At 49.6% G+C, this 14,228-nt stretch overlaps 2 protein-coding genes across 3 annotated transcripts in view; both read left to right on the top strand.

Moving 5' to 3' along the window:
* LOC119400422 (protein AATF) overlaps window positions 1-11,227 on the top strand; it is a 99,695-nt gene extending 88,468 nt beyond the window's left edge. For both annotated transcript variants that reach the window (XM_037667447.2, XM_037667446.2), the window contains exons 12-13: window positions 1,704-1,775; window positions 11,154-11,227. In XM_037667447.2, coding sequence (XP_037523375.1) covers window positions 1,704-1,775; window positions 11,154-11,202 — 121 coding nt within the window. In that variant the 3' untranslated portion in view covers window positions 11,203-11,227. The remainder of the gene's footprint in view (window positions 1-1,703; window positions 1,776-11,153) is intronic.
* Window positions 1-14,228, top strand: part of LOC119399222 (caskin-1) — a 512,467-nt gene that overhangs the window by 432,955 nt on the left and 65,284 nt on the right. The gene's annotated exons all lie outside the window — the stretch shown is intronic.

The following is a 14,228-nucleotide window of genomic DNA, read 5'->3' as shown; positions in this document are numbered from 1 at the left end:
TGTGTGTGTGATTTGTGGTAACTCTGATCGATTCATCAGGATTGAATGTTTAGTGAAAACCAGTGGAATTTTTGGTATTTACTAGAAATAAAAAAATTCAGTTAACAATGATGTTTGACCCTAGAAATCTGCTCCACAACTAGCTTACATTGCTCCAAAGCACACCTTTTGATGCTCCAAAGCTGCTCTAAAACAGCATTATTCCTGGTCCCTGAACTGCTCCAAAAGGCTGAAGCCCGCTTCCACCCTTTTCTTGAAGAGGTAAGGCTGACTATGCAGCCTTCCCTTTTCATTGAAATTATCCCAACATTTCTGCAGTTGGACCTCGGTCCAAAAATGTAATGGCAGAAGTGCTAACAACGGCCAAAGTACGGTAAGCAGAAAACCATACCCATTTATTAGAAGAAGAAAAGAGAGTTAATATCGCTCACACACATTTGCTCATTTTGCACGCACTGTCCGTTTATCTACTGCCATTGCACAGCTGGCATGCTTTCACGACCGCCGGAACATGGCCACGCAACACTAGCCACACGGCAGCACTCTGGGAATTCAGCCTTGAGACATCCCCGTTCCCTTGAGGACGCTCACTGCATGGAAGAAAAAAGGCGCGACGCATTGGCCCCTGGGCTCAACCTGAGGAACGCACTCAACGCCCTACCCACTCACATACTAAAACAAACATACACCCAACCATGGCTGCTCAATGGAAACGCAGGACTGAACATACGCAAATGGAACAACGCCAAATTTAGCAAGTAATTTTATTGTGACGGCTCCACCACATGGTGGCCAGCCAAAGTTGAGTCAACAAGCATCAACAACGGACAAACTGAATGTCAAACGTTGGTGGTGCTTGTTTGTAGGAGTGCTGGTGCACAGTTTCATTAACCTTTTGCTGTAAGAATAAATGGTACACACATACACAGATTATTCAAGTGTCAAAATTTGCATAGCCTGTCTCCCACGACAGTCACCTATTTGGATAAAGGCATCTTTCGTAAGGTCCCTTTACCTTTTCTCACACTTTAAGTTCTCCTTATGAAAGGCCGCCTTTACAAGTAAGGAAAGCAGTGTTTGTGAATATGAGGGTGAAAGGAAAAGAGAGAACGCCAACCAGGGCCGTCGAATTGAACCTGACTTACCTTAAATAAAGAAACAGCCAAGAAGTGACCTTGAAGTATCTGGGCAAAACGGAAAAAGAATGAGTGGGGCAACAGATTTGCAACAGATTGTCTGTGCTCTGAGTTGAGTTACTGTTGTCATTCCTTTTCTTTCTTTTGCTATTGCAATATTCTCCATCGTTGGACTTGTAATATGGTGATAACGCTGACTAAAAGCAAGACCTTTGGAGGCTGCCTGTTGTTTCATAAACATATGTGATGGCTGTTGCCACTTTATAGCACAAGAGGTCTACAGAAGCTGTCTCAGTAATTGAGTATGACAAAATTACCAGTTTGCAACATCATTTTGGCTGCAAAAAGCAAAAACAAACAGCTGTAGACAGCATATACATCACAATACAGGTGTGATGCATAGAAAACAACTGCGTAAACGGGGATAACCTGTTGTTGTTGCAGCAAATGTGTTGAGAGCACTTGGAGAGGTCTGCTGGTGTGAGCTTATGACGCATAAGTTTTTCCCTGCCCTGGGGTGTAACTTTTATTTTGCTCTGAATATTATTTTCATTCACACACTTCCAGGTATGACGTCATTCCAAAGCTCGTCAACTTCATGGCACCTCTAGATAGATCAACATATTCTGAAGAGGCCAGGTGAGGAACTTAAGCTGCTCCAGCCAACCTGTTTGCAGAGAGACCATATATTCTAAATTGAGGGAGGAATATAGTGATGCAGTAGTTTGTTAATGGCAAATGAAATGCCTAATCTAATTAGTTGAATGTTTGCCATTGGCAGCTTTTGTGTATGGTGCTACAGTGCCACTAAAGTGGTCACCTTGCATTGCCTTGACCGTTATTTTATTTTTGTTTAGGCTTTATGCCGATTCACAGGCTCACATTGAATACTCAGGCAAATTCATGCTAACTAAGGTTAATAGTGGTACACATTTCATTAGGGAGAAATCCTTTAACATACGGTGTAAGTGAGGCTAGCGTAGCATGCTTTGAAGTATCTCTGTTTCATGTACCTTTCACCTTGGATATTGCCACGCCCACTTCTTGTCTTGTTTCGATGTATTCGGGTTTGACCAGCAGGGACGGTTATCAACGCTCGACGCTGTCCGCGAAGTAGTGTTCTAGAAGCGTCGCGATTGTAGTAGATCGGTTTGTTAAGATTGCGCCCCGCACGCGAATCTTCCAGCTTTGTCTAGAGATTACGCCGCCACCAGCGATATTGCTGGAGAGTTCGATAGCGCCTGTATAAAAGCCGACGCGCGTGACCGCTTGTCAGTTGATCGACGGTCGACGCTCTGCTCGCCGCTATCAGTGCATACCGCGTGTATTGCTGTAAATCAACTTTCCGTTTCCCGGCCACAAGTTCGGCCAAATAAACAGTTTCCTCTTGAAAACGCCGACTGCTGTCTTCGTCGACGTCACGACCACGTGACATCTGGTGGAGGTGCTGTTCCTTCATGATCCGGACGCACCCCGTCAAGCCGTGAGCCGAGCCCACACCGTCAAGAAGACACCGACCAGCGGGCCAGCCGCAGGCAGCAAGGTCTCCCACCGGAGTACGGGCCTCTACCCGACAAGACCAGGAAGACCCCGACCATGCCCACCACATCAGCGACGGCGACAGCACCCATGGTGCCTGCACCTGTGCTGCTACATCAGCCGAGGGAGCCACCTACCTTCCGTGGGTCACCGCTCGAAGACCCGGAAAGTTGGCTTGAAAGGTACGACCGCGTCGCCCTTTACAACAACTGGACTGATAACGACAAGCTACGGAACGTGCACTTCGCCTTGGAAGACACCGCTCGCACCTGGTTCGAGAACCAAGAACGAACCCTGACAACGTGGGACATATTTCGCGCCAGGTTCCTCGCCACGTTCACGAGCGTCGTTCGCAAAGAGAGGGCTGAGGCTCTGCTCGAGACCCGCGTGCAGATGCCGAGCGAAAACGTGGCGCTCTTCGCGGAAGAAATGACCCGGCTGTTCCGCCACTCTGACCCCAATATGCCTGAAGAGAAGAAGGTTCGTTTCCTCATGCGAGGAGTAAAGGAACAGCTCTTCGCTGGACTTATGAGGAATCCACCGAATACCGTCCAGGAATTCGTCTCAGAAGCCACGACCATCGAGAAGACGCTAGAAATGCGCACCCGCCAATATAATCGCCGATCAATCCAAGACAGCCCCGCTGTTCATGCGCTCGGCTCCGACGACCTGCGCGAAACAATCTGAGCGATCGTGCGAGAGGAACCGCGCAAGCTCTTGCCCTCACCCCAGCCTCAAGTGGACTCCGTCGCAGACGTCGTTCGAGAAGAAATCCAGCAATCGCTGGGCACCCTTGAACCGCCACAGCCTCAGCCGCAAGCCTTGAGCTACACTGCTGCAGCCCGACGCTACGCTCCCCCGCCGCGCCCGCGTCAAGACACCGCATCGACGCAGTTCCGTCGCCAGACACCGCCGCAATCATCGACGCCCTACCGCCCGCCTGGCGGCCAGCACTACACCCCGAGCAAGACCGACGTTTGGCGCGCCCCTGACAACCGCCCGCTCTGCTACCACTGCGGGGAGGCCGGCCACACGTACCGCCGCTGCCAGTACCGACAGATGGGACTACGAGGATTCGCCATCAACGCGCCGCGACCGCAGCCAGGCGAACGGCCTCGCGACATCGATGACTACCTAACCGGAACGCAGTGGCAAGAACGACGTCCTTCACGCTCGCCGTCGCCCGGCCGCTACATGTCACCGCACCGCCGGCCGTACACTGGCCCGAACCGGGGCCGGTCGCCTAGCCCGTATCAGGAAAACTAAGGGCAGCAACCGATCGAGGTGCGGTTGCTGTACGACGAACTACCGAAGATCCTCCGCCGCCGACGACGATGTCGCGACGAAACCTTCAGAACACGACGCGAACCAGACAGACCCCTGACGGCGAGATCTTGCGGACCGAAGAAGACCCGACGACGCAACATGGAAGCAGCGGAACAAACCGACGCAGCCGTGACCCGACGCCGAGACCCAACCGCAACGCAAGACGACGAACTAGCGACCTCAACGTTCTCATCGACGGCCACAACGTCACTGCTCTCGTCGATACTGGAGCCGACTATTGCGTCATCAGTGGGCCCTTCGCCACGAAGTTGAGGAAAGTTAAGACCGCTTGGGAAGGCCCCGAAATCCGCACCGCTGGAGGCCATCTGATAACGCCGATTGGTGTCTGCACGGCGAGAGTCACCATCAATGACCGGACTTATCCTGCGAGCTTTGTAATCCTACAAAACTGCTCCAGGGATGCAATACTTGGAATGGACTTCCTAAGCGAACACGGCGCCGTCATCGACCTGAGGTCCGAGTCGATAACACTAACCTCAGATAAAGCGCTCCCGCCCCGCGCGACGCCAGGGAAACATGCACTGAATGTGATAGAAGAGCAGGTGACCATTCCGCCGCGTTCCAGCGTCATTATTTCCGTCGGCACCGGAAGGTGTCATCGAGAGCGATCAGCGTTTGCTGCTAGACCGTGACATTTGCGTCGCAAGGGGCATTGCTCGGTTGCATGAAGGAAAAGGAAGCGTGATGCTAACGAACTTCAGCCAGGAATACAGACACCTGAGCAGGGGCACGACGATTGCATACATCGAAGAAATCTTGGCCGTCAGCGATGCGTTTGCCTTTTCAGATTCTGACGAAGCTACGACGACGATCCCTGAGCCACCCTTCGACGTAAACCCAAGTCTTCCCGCTCGCCAACAGCAACAGCTTCGACGCCTTCTGCAGGAATACAGGGACTGTTTCTCGTCGTCATCGCGGGTCCGACAAACGCCCCTTGCTAAGCACCACATCATAACAGAAGAAAATGCTCGACCACTCCGTCAGAGTCCCTACCGGGTTTCGACGCGGGAACGGGAGGCCGTTAAGAAACAAGTCAATGAAATGCTACGCGACGACATCATCCAGCCGTCCAACAGCCCGTGGGCGTCTCCCGTGGTGTTAGTGAAGAAGAAGGATGGGACCCTACGTTTCTGCGTCGATTATCGTCGCCTGAACAAAATCACAAAGAAGGACGTGTACCCTCTCCCACGGATAGACGACACCCTGGATCGACTCCACAACGCGAATTACTTTTCGTCGATGGACCTCAAGACCGGCTACTGGCAAATTGAAGTCAACGAGAGAGACCGAGAAAAGACCGCCTTTATAACACCGGACGGCCTGTTCGAGTTCAAGGTCATGCCTTTCGGTCTGTGCTCGGCACCTGCGACTTTCCAACGAGTCATGGATACTGTATTAGCTGGCTTGAAGTGGCAGACCTGCCTTGTTTACTTGGACGACGTCGTTGTGTATTCCTCGAACTTCGACGAACACCTCCAGCGACTTCAATCCGTACTTCAAGCATTCAAGAACTCCGGGCTCACCCTGAAGCCAGAAAAGTGCCGCTTCGCGTACGAGGAGCTCTTGTTTTTGGGTCACGTGATCAGCAAGACTGGAGTGCTCCCAGACCCGCAGAAAACAGCTGCCATCGCCGCTTTCCCGCCACCCACCGACAAGAAGGCCGTGCGCCGATTTCTCGGCTTGTGCGCCTATTACAGACGCTTTGTCAAAGACTTTTCATGGATCGCCGAGCCACTAACGCAGCTCACGAAGACCAACGTCGAATTCAGGTGGCAAACAGCGCAAGTCGAAGCATTTCATGAACTGAAACGACGCCTGCAGACACCTCCGATACTTGCGCATTTCGACGAATACGCCGATACGGAGATTCACACCGATGCAAGCAGCATAGGACTCGGCGCCGTCCTTGTGCAGCGGGCGGGCGGACTGGAAAGGGTTATCAGTTATGCTAGCCGGTCGCTGTCTAAAGCAGAGGTCAACTATTCCACAACAGAAAAGGAGTGCCTCGCCATCATCTGGGCTACGTCAAAGTTTCGCCCCTACCTCTACGGCAGGCCCTTCAAAGTTGTGAGCGACCATCACGCCTTGTGTTGGCTAGCTAACTTGAAGGACCCTTCAGGTCGCCTCGCATGGTGGAGCCTAAGACTTCAAGAATTTGACATTACTGTCGTGTACAAGTCCGGAAGGAAACACTCCGACGCCGACTGCTTGTCTCGTGCCCCCGTCGACCCACCAACGCCCGACGACCAGGATGATGAAAGCTTCTTGGGAGCCATAAGTACCGAAGACTTCGCCGAACGACAGCGAGCCGACCCGGAACTGAAGGGTCTAGTGGAATACCTGGAGGGCAGGACCATCGTTGCCCAAAAGTATTCAGGCGAGGATTGGCATCATTTTCCTTGAAAAACAACGTCCTCGTAAGGAAGAACTTCACTCCGGCCCGAGCCAGCTACCTTATCGTTGTACCTTCGGGACTGCGACCAGAAATTTTGCATGCCCTGCACGACGACCCAACGGCTGGACACCTTGGACTTTCCCGAACGCTCGCACGAGTACAAGAAAAGTACTACTGGCCGCGCCTTGCCGCCGACGTCACTCGCTACGTAAGGACGTGCCGAGACTGTCAGCGACGGAAGACACCGCCCACAAGACCAGCAGGCTTCCTTCAGCCGATCGAGCCTCCTCGGCGACCATTCCAGCAGATCGGGATGGACCTCCTGGGGCCGTTCCCAACGTCGACTTGCGGAAATAAATGGATCGTCGTGGCTACCGACTACCTCACCCGCTACGCCGAAACAAAAGCCCTGCCCAAAGGCAGTGCCGCCGAGGTAGCCAAGTTCTTCGTTGAGAACATCGTCCTTCGACACGGCGCCCCAGAGGTTCTCATCACCGACAGAGGTACGGCGTTCACGGCTGACCTGACTCAGGCGATCTTGGAATACAGCCACACAAGCCACCGCCGCACCACCGCGTACCACCCACAGACCAATGGCCTCACCGAGCGTCTAAATAAGAGCATCGCCGACATGCTGGCCATGTACGTCGACGTCGAACACAAGACGTGGGACGCCATCCTTCCGTACGTGACCTTCGCGTACAACACGGCCGTACAGGAAACGACGCAGATGACGCCATACAAGTTGGTCTACGGACGGAGCCCGGCAACGACGCTCGACGCCATGCTACCAAACTTGACCGACGAGGAAAACATCTACGTGACCACCTACCTACAGCGCGCCGAAGAAGCACGACAGCTCGCCCGCCTACGGATCAAGAACCAGCAGACGACTGACAGCCGCCGCTACAACCTTCGACGACGCCACATGGACTACCAACCCGGTGACCGTGTATGGACGCCAATACACCGACGAGGACTTAGTGAGAAGCTTCTTCGACGATACTTCGGACTGTACAGGGTACTTCGACGCCTCGGCGCACTCGACTATGAGGTTGTCCCTGGCGGCATTACGACCTCTCAGTGGCGCCGTGCGCGACCTGAAGTCGTCCATGTCGTGCGCCTTAAGCCGTTTTTTGCGCGTTAGCGAGCCTGGGGACTCTATTTTTTTCCTTTGTTATTGTAATTTATTTGTGTATGCACTTGTTTTTTTTTTCTCTTCTATGTTCTTTCACAAGCATCGGGACGATGCTTTTTCAGAGGGGGGCAATGCCACGCCCACTTCTTGTCTTGTTTTGATGTATTCGGGTTTGACCGGCAGGGACGGTAATCAACGCTCGACGCTGTCCGCGAAGTAGTGTTCTAGAAACGTCGCGATTGTAGTAGATCGGTTTGTTAAGATTGCGCCCCGCACGCGAATGTTCCAGCTTTGTCTAGAGATTACGCCGCCACCAGCGATATTGCTGGAAAGTTCGATAGCGCCTGTATAAAAGCCGACGCGCGTGACCGCTTGTCAGTTGGTCGACGGTCGACGCTCTGCTCGCCGCTATCAGTGCATACCGCGTGTATTGCTGTAAATCAACTTTCCGTTTCCCGGCCACAAGTTCGGCCAAATAAACAGTTTCCTCTTGAAAACGCCGACTGCTGTCTTCGTCGACGTCACGACCACGAGACAATATCAGATTGAGATATGGTCATGCGTATTTTCTATAAGCTGTGGCCTCAGATCACCGATTACTATGTAAGGATACAGGCTTTCACTTATGGGTCATTCCACGTCAACTGTCCCACTCGGGGCACTCAACCATTCGTGATACTTTTAAAAAAATGTTGAAGGGACACTAAAGGCAAATATTAAGTCGATGTTGATTCTTGAAATAGCGGTCTAAAAACCTCGGTAGTGCTACTTTTATGCCAAGGAAGTGCTTATTTTGAAATAAAATCACGTTTTAGTGGTCCGCATCGCGTTAGCGCACTTCAAATCACCCGCCCGAAACCAGACTCATACATCACTGCTGCCGTGCCCAACGTTGCCCGCCATTACCGTGCGGCCGCCGACACTAGTAGCAGCAGAGCGAAAGTAGCTGGACCCACAGCAGCAACGGCCATCGAAGTCACTGAAGCTTGCCGCAATCGCCGCAATGGACGTGGACGAAGAACTTGACAACGAGCTGACTCTCGGACTCTGGAGATACCGATGGAACGGCGCTGGGGCAAAGACTTGCTCGGATGGGCACATTGAAAGCCTTGACCAAGTTGCGGTTGGTCTCGTAATCCTCAGTACGAAAGTGCAGCGAGCACACACGCACAGTTTTTAAATGCGGAGCATTTCTTAGTCGCACCTGCGGTGTCGGCCGCCGTCCACACCCCCACTGCGCATGCTCGGCTCGTCTCGTGCCAGCAGCAGGCCTCTCCTCTCCCTCCCTCCCTCCTCTCCATCCCTCCCTCCTCTCGATCTAACGTGGGCGGTGTGTATATAAGCGGCAGAGCGCGCGTTCGGAATTCAGTCAAGGGCATCTTTACTTGGCTTTCGCTGACTTGACGCTTTGCTTGACTCGAGTAGATGCGATGGAAGCAACAGTACCTTCAATCAGCGTCCCACCACTCGTTGAAGGCAACGTTACCCCACCCTCACCATCGTCGGCGTCAACAACAGCAAGCAACGCAGAAGACAAGGCTGCGAAGAGACGAGCATACGACACTGAACGCAAGCGTTTGAAGCGAGCTGCAGACCCGGAACTTCGTGCACGAGAAGCTGCTGCGAGACGGCAACGACGGGCTGTGGATCCTGAACGTCGTGCTCGAGTAGCAGCAACCGTTCGTGAATGTCGAGCAGCGGATCCATCACTCGGGCAGCGCGACGCTTCTGCGAAACCCAATTACGCAACATTCACGTGATACCACCACCACTCTGCGACGCATTTACTCGAGTTCTCCCCGTAGGAAGATGAGGGCAACATTTTTGTTTTGACTGTTTAGCACACTGGTGCAATGGCATGACACTAAGCCACTTCGAGCGTAAGGGTTCATTCAGGAGTGCGCTTAACAGGGCTGGTTGGTACATGATTAAGAAGAGAGCAAACAGCGCTAAACACGGGACGGAGAAGAACGATAGACACACGCGCTGAACTAACAACCACTGGTTTATTGCTTGGATATGCAATATATACAGAAGCACTGCGCAGAAGAACAACAAAAAAACACACAGTAATTGTGCAATGCGCAAAGAGGGGTGAGAAGTCATCATAATAGATGCGTCGCCAGAACAGGCTGTCATGTTTTTGACAAGTGATTGAGTTCGCAGTTATGTAGATAAATTGAAGGAACACTGACGCACGCATTTCCGTGTGCATGGATATGGTGCGCTTCACTAATCTCTCGTGTTCTTTTCTGATTGTACGCTTCCAAAACGGTGCACCGCTCAAGAATTGGCTGACAGCCACATGCTTTGCAGTGCTGGGCTAAATGACTGGGCACTGATCCGTTAAGCAAGCACGCGTGCTCTTTAACCGGTCGTTCAAACATCGGCCGGTTTGGCCGATGTAGCATCTTCCGCACGAAAATGGAATCTTGTATACTACAGCATTCCTACATTCAACAAAAGTGCATGACTTTTGATGCGCCGTTCCCCATGGCAACGCCACAGAGGTTCTTTTTTCCATGAATCAAGTGGAAACGAACAAACAGCATTTTATTACGTCTTTTGATGCACGGAAGGTTCTTTTTTTATTGCTGCTAGTTTGATTACTAGTGATTTCTTGTAGGTAGACTCTCATACGTCATCGGGATCGCTTCGAAAATGTCCCACTTGTGACGCTCATCATGTGACACATTTAGCTTAATTTCTCGGTAAGTAGAGCACTGCTGTTGATAATATTACCGTTTTAGAAGTTGTCATACATTGAGCTTTCACTCTGACATAAATTGTTATTTGCCTTTAGTGTCCCTTTAAGTACTATCTATTTGAAGCAGGTAGTCTTCGTTCAAAATACTTTTTTTTTTTTTTTGCAAAACAATTTTGAGTGCGGCAAACTGCATAGGAAGTTTTTCAGAAAGCTTGAAGCCATGGCTTAGTCGAATGCAACTGTAGAAGTGCGCGGCATTTCCTCCTCAAAGGCGGATGTGCACAAGCATGCACCCATGGGCGTGCACTCCAGGCTGACGTCATGGGCCGGACGGCCGGTGAGCCTGCCTTTGGAAAGCAGTGCCGAGTGCATGACTGTTTCTTCATGCTGCCCCGCTTCGTTCATCTCCGGGCTTCTTAAGTTGTATCCGACTCTAGGTTAGGGCAAAAAATTTCCTACGGAATGATCATAGGTACAGGCGTTACACTTGCCATAAGTTTTGTCGATTTGTGCACCTCTGTGTGTTTTTTACAAGGCCTTAAAAATTGTAAATATGGTTCATGTTGGGGATGTTTTGGTAGACAGATTACTTTTACTGAAAGTCTATATTTTATAGTGACTGATTGTCAGCAAGTGGCTCTGTAGGTAAAAAATAGAAAAAATAGTTATGAGATGGATATATCCTGAAATCATGTCTACAACTGGCAACAAATTTCCAAAGAAAAATAAGTTTTGGTCACTGTCTAGTCGTAAACTTATCGTTCTGGTAAAGATAGGCCAGACTTATATGGAAAAGCAAACTGTTTCGTAAAGTGAATGATGTGGAGTTTTATTTTACGCATGACTATAATCCCTGCTCTGGTTTCATGCCAATTGCCGTTATGCTTTCAGGACGGAGCTGTTTTCAAGCTTGTTTGGACAGAAGAAATATGTGGGATAAAGGGACTGTAAAAATAAATGAATAAAGGAGGCTGCGTGTTGGCCTTTTCTGTTTGAAGCTGTGGCCCAGTTTGTTGTTTATGCTGTAGGACAGCAGAAGCCAGGACTCGCAGTGCATGACAGTCGTCTTTGTTAAAAAGGTACCTGCTTGTTTTGTCGTTCTAAGCATCGCTTGTAGGTACCCGTATACAAGTTTATCACTGTGGGTTACCTGTTGAAGTCATAGCATCATCAAGAGCCAACGTGAGCACATTGTCATCTTTGAACAGAAATGTGAGCTAGTTGGTCACGATCATGGATGCAGTGGACCGAGACGTCACTGTCAGCTGAAAGGGTGTACAAAGGTGGAAAAGAAGGCAGAACCTGGCTTGGTACATCAACACTAGTGGAAGCACCCATGTGAGCCAGCGATTGATTAACTTGCGTAGAGAAGACAAGAACTTGAAATACATGGCACAAGGTTGCAAGTGAGAACAAACAAGAAAAGACAGAAAGAACGCCAACTCACAACTAAGTTTATTTTCATGAAGCATTCACAACATAAAGGCTCTTGGAGGACATGCGCAGAACATTTCCTTCACCGCACGTGCAGGCATGAACAGACGAGATTTAAAAAGAAGATCGCAATCATGATATCTGGAAACCAGCAACAAACAAATGCATCCTAATTAGAGCTGTGCGAATAGCAATATTCTGGGTGCGAAGCGAATTCGAATATTGAAGTGTGAGTGCGAATTGAATCGAATATTTTTCGAATATTTCTCGAATATTTTTAGAATATTTTTGTAATACTTCGAAGCGAAATTGCAGGAAAAAAAAGTTAGAGAGGATTCCTAAGCATATTCTTATGAGATAGCAACATGAAAGTGTTTCTTTTCGCTAGGTTGATGAAGCATTGGCGGGGTGGTGTTTCATAGTTGTCTTATCAAGAATGAAGCAATGTAGAGGCCGAATTCTATTTATGTACATGATTTGGTGCAACCAAAGTGTCGCCAACAACACTTCACACTTGATGGGCAAAGATGCCATTTCCTCAGCCTCTCCTCCTCTTTCAACTTCTGTAGAAGCCCAACTGATGTGGCGGACAAGGGTCTGCTCCCTTCAAGTCCGGAGTTCCAAATCTGCCTCGTAGACGTCGATATATAAGAACATCTGAAATTTTGGATGCTAAAAAGCTTCGGCTTCCGATTTTTCGGACTTCCTGCCCAAATTTCAGGTCCAAAACAGCAATAATTGAGCCCCCACCTCTGCCACATCTTTCATCTCCATGTTGGAACCAGCGTTTTCTTGAGTTAGTACATTTGCGACCGTAGCAGAGCTTGAAAGGCAGCTTTGCCGCAATACCCGGGTGTGATGAGGTGAAGCATATTGAAATTCTAGGGACCACTTCCCATCGGACGTTAACTGTCTCTTAGCAAAGTTCGACCGTAACGGAGCTTGAAAGGCAGCTTTGCCGCAATATCGGGGTGTGATGAGGTGAAGCATATTGAAAATCTAGGGACCACTTTCAATCGGACGTTGACTGTGTCTTGGCAAAGTTCGACCGTGACGGAGCTTGAAAGGCAGCTTTGCCGCAATACGATAGTGTAGTGAGGTGAAGCATATTAAAAATTTGAAGGGGTCACTTTCAATCGGACGTTGACTGTATTTGTTTTTGGAAAGTTCGAATAGTAAAATTCCAGTGCGAATCGAATCGAATAGCAAACACTATTCGAAAAATATTCGAAATTTCGAATATTCGCACACCCCTAATCGTAATGTAAAGACGTCAAAAAAAAAAAAAAAAACACAAGCCTGCGCAAAGGTCAAGGAAAAAACCACAAAAAGAATGACAGACACTTCGTAGCAAACCATCTAAACTACATCTAGATCCAACAGTTGGAATTCACTATTATGCAGCAAAACTGACTGCACGCTGACGCAAGAATTACCTTTCTTCCTTATGTGAAAGGCTTCCAGTAACTCCCGCGCCAGCGCATCCCGGCTCCTTCCAAGTAGTCGCGTGCGATCGAACTGTGGTGTGCAGCCACACGAAGCACAGTGGAAGGGTAAATGAGACCCTGTTCCATTCCTAATTGATAAAGAATGCTCTCTTAAACAGTCATTTGTACCCTGTCTGGCTTATATAGACCTTCCCACAGCTCAGGAGAATTTCATAAACAGTGCCCACGGCACAACGCAGACTAGGGCTTTGCATGCTTCTTATCGCACGCCGCCTTGGCACCTCTCGAAGAAATGCGGGCACAGAGCCTTGAAAGCTTATTTGGAGCAGAAAAGACCACCGGCACATGGTGCCGATTTGCAACCTTTTTCAGGTTGTGGGAGATTTTGTGCATAACGAAAAGGATTTCTGTTTTTAAAAATGATATTTTGAAAACCATTGCGAAATGACGCTAGGTGCGCTGTACAATCAGAAAAGAAATGGAAAAAGAGAAGAAAACTATTTGTTGGAAAGGAAAGAGAAAGCCAAAAAGTTGGTGGAACAAAGAAATTCGGGAGGCGATCGAGAAGCGACGTGAGGCATCACGGGAGCACAGACAAGCAAAAAAGGAGAAGCGGCCACAGGACAAAGTCAACCAAATATGGGAAATATATTTAGAGCAAAAATCCATTGTGCAGAAATTAGTCGAGGCAAAAATTAAAGGTGAAAGTGAATGCTGGATGACAGAGATTCGCGAAAAGAAGAAGGCCGCGCCTAGGATATTTTGGAGCCACCTAAAAGCGCTGGGTAGGAAGTCTGTCACAATGCAACAACATATGGTAGATGAAGGGGGAAATCAATTGGAAGGGTATGAAGCGCTAGGTTACATCCGAAAGATAACAGCCGATTCGTTTAAAAACGTCGCCCTGGGGATTCCCCCGATGAGTAAAAGTACGCAAAGGAGTGCAAGCGACGAAGATGTAGTACTAGAGAATTTCAATTGGAAGAAAGCCGAAGGAAAAATTCCTAAGCGCACTACACCGGGCTTAGATGGGGTTCCCGTCAGCCTCATTAACGAACTCGGACATAACACTAAAGAAGCACTG

This window comes from Rhipicephalus sanguineus, chromosome 7, assembly GCF_013339695.2.
Source record: "Rhipicephalus sanguineus isolate Rsan-2018 chromosome 7, BIME_Rsan_1.4, whole genome shotgun sequence".
Lineage (NCBI taxonomy): Eukaryota > Metazoa > Arthropoda > Arachnida > Ixodida > Ixodidae > Rhipicephalus > Rhipicephalus sanguineus.
This window is presented reverse-complemented; position numbering and strand designations above follow the sequence as displayed.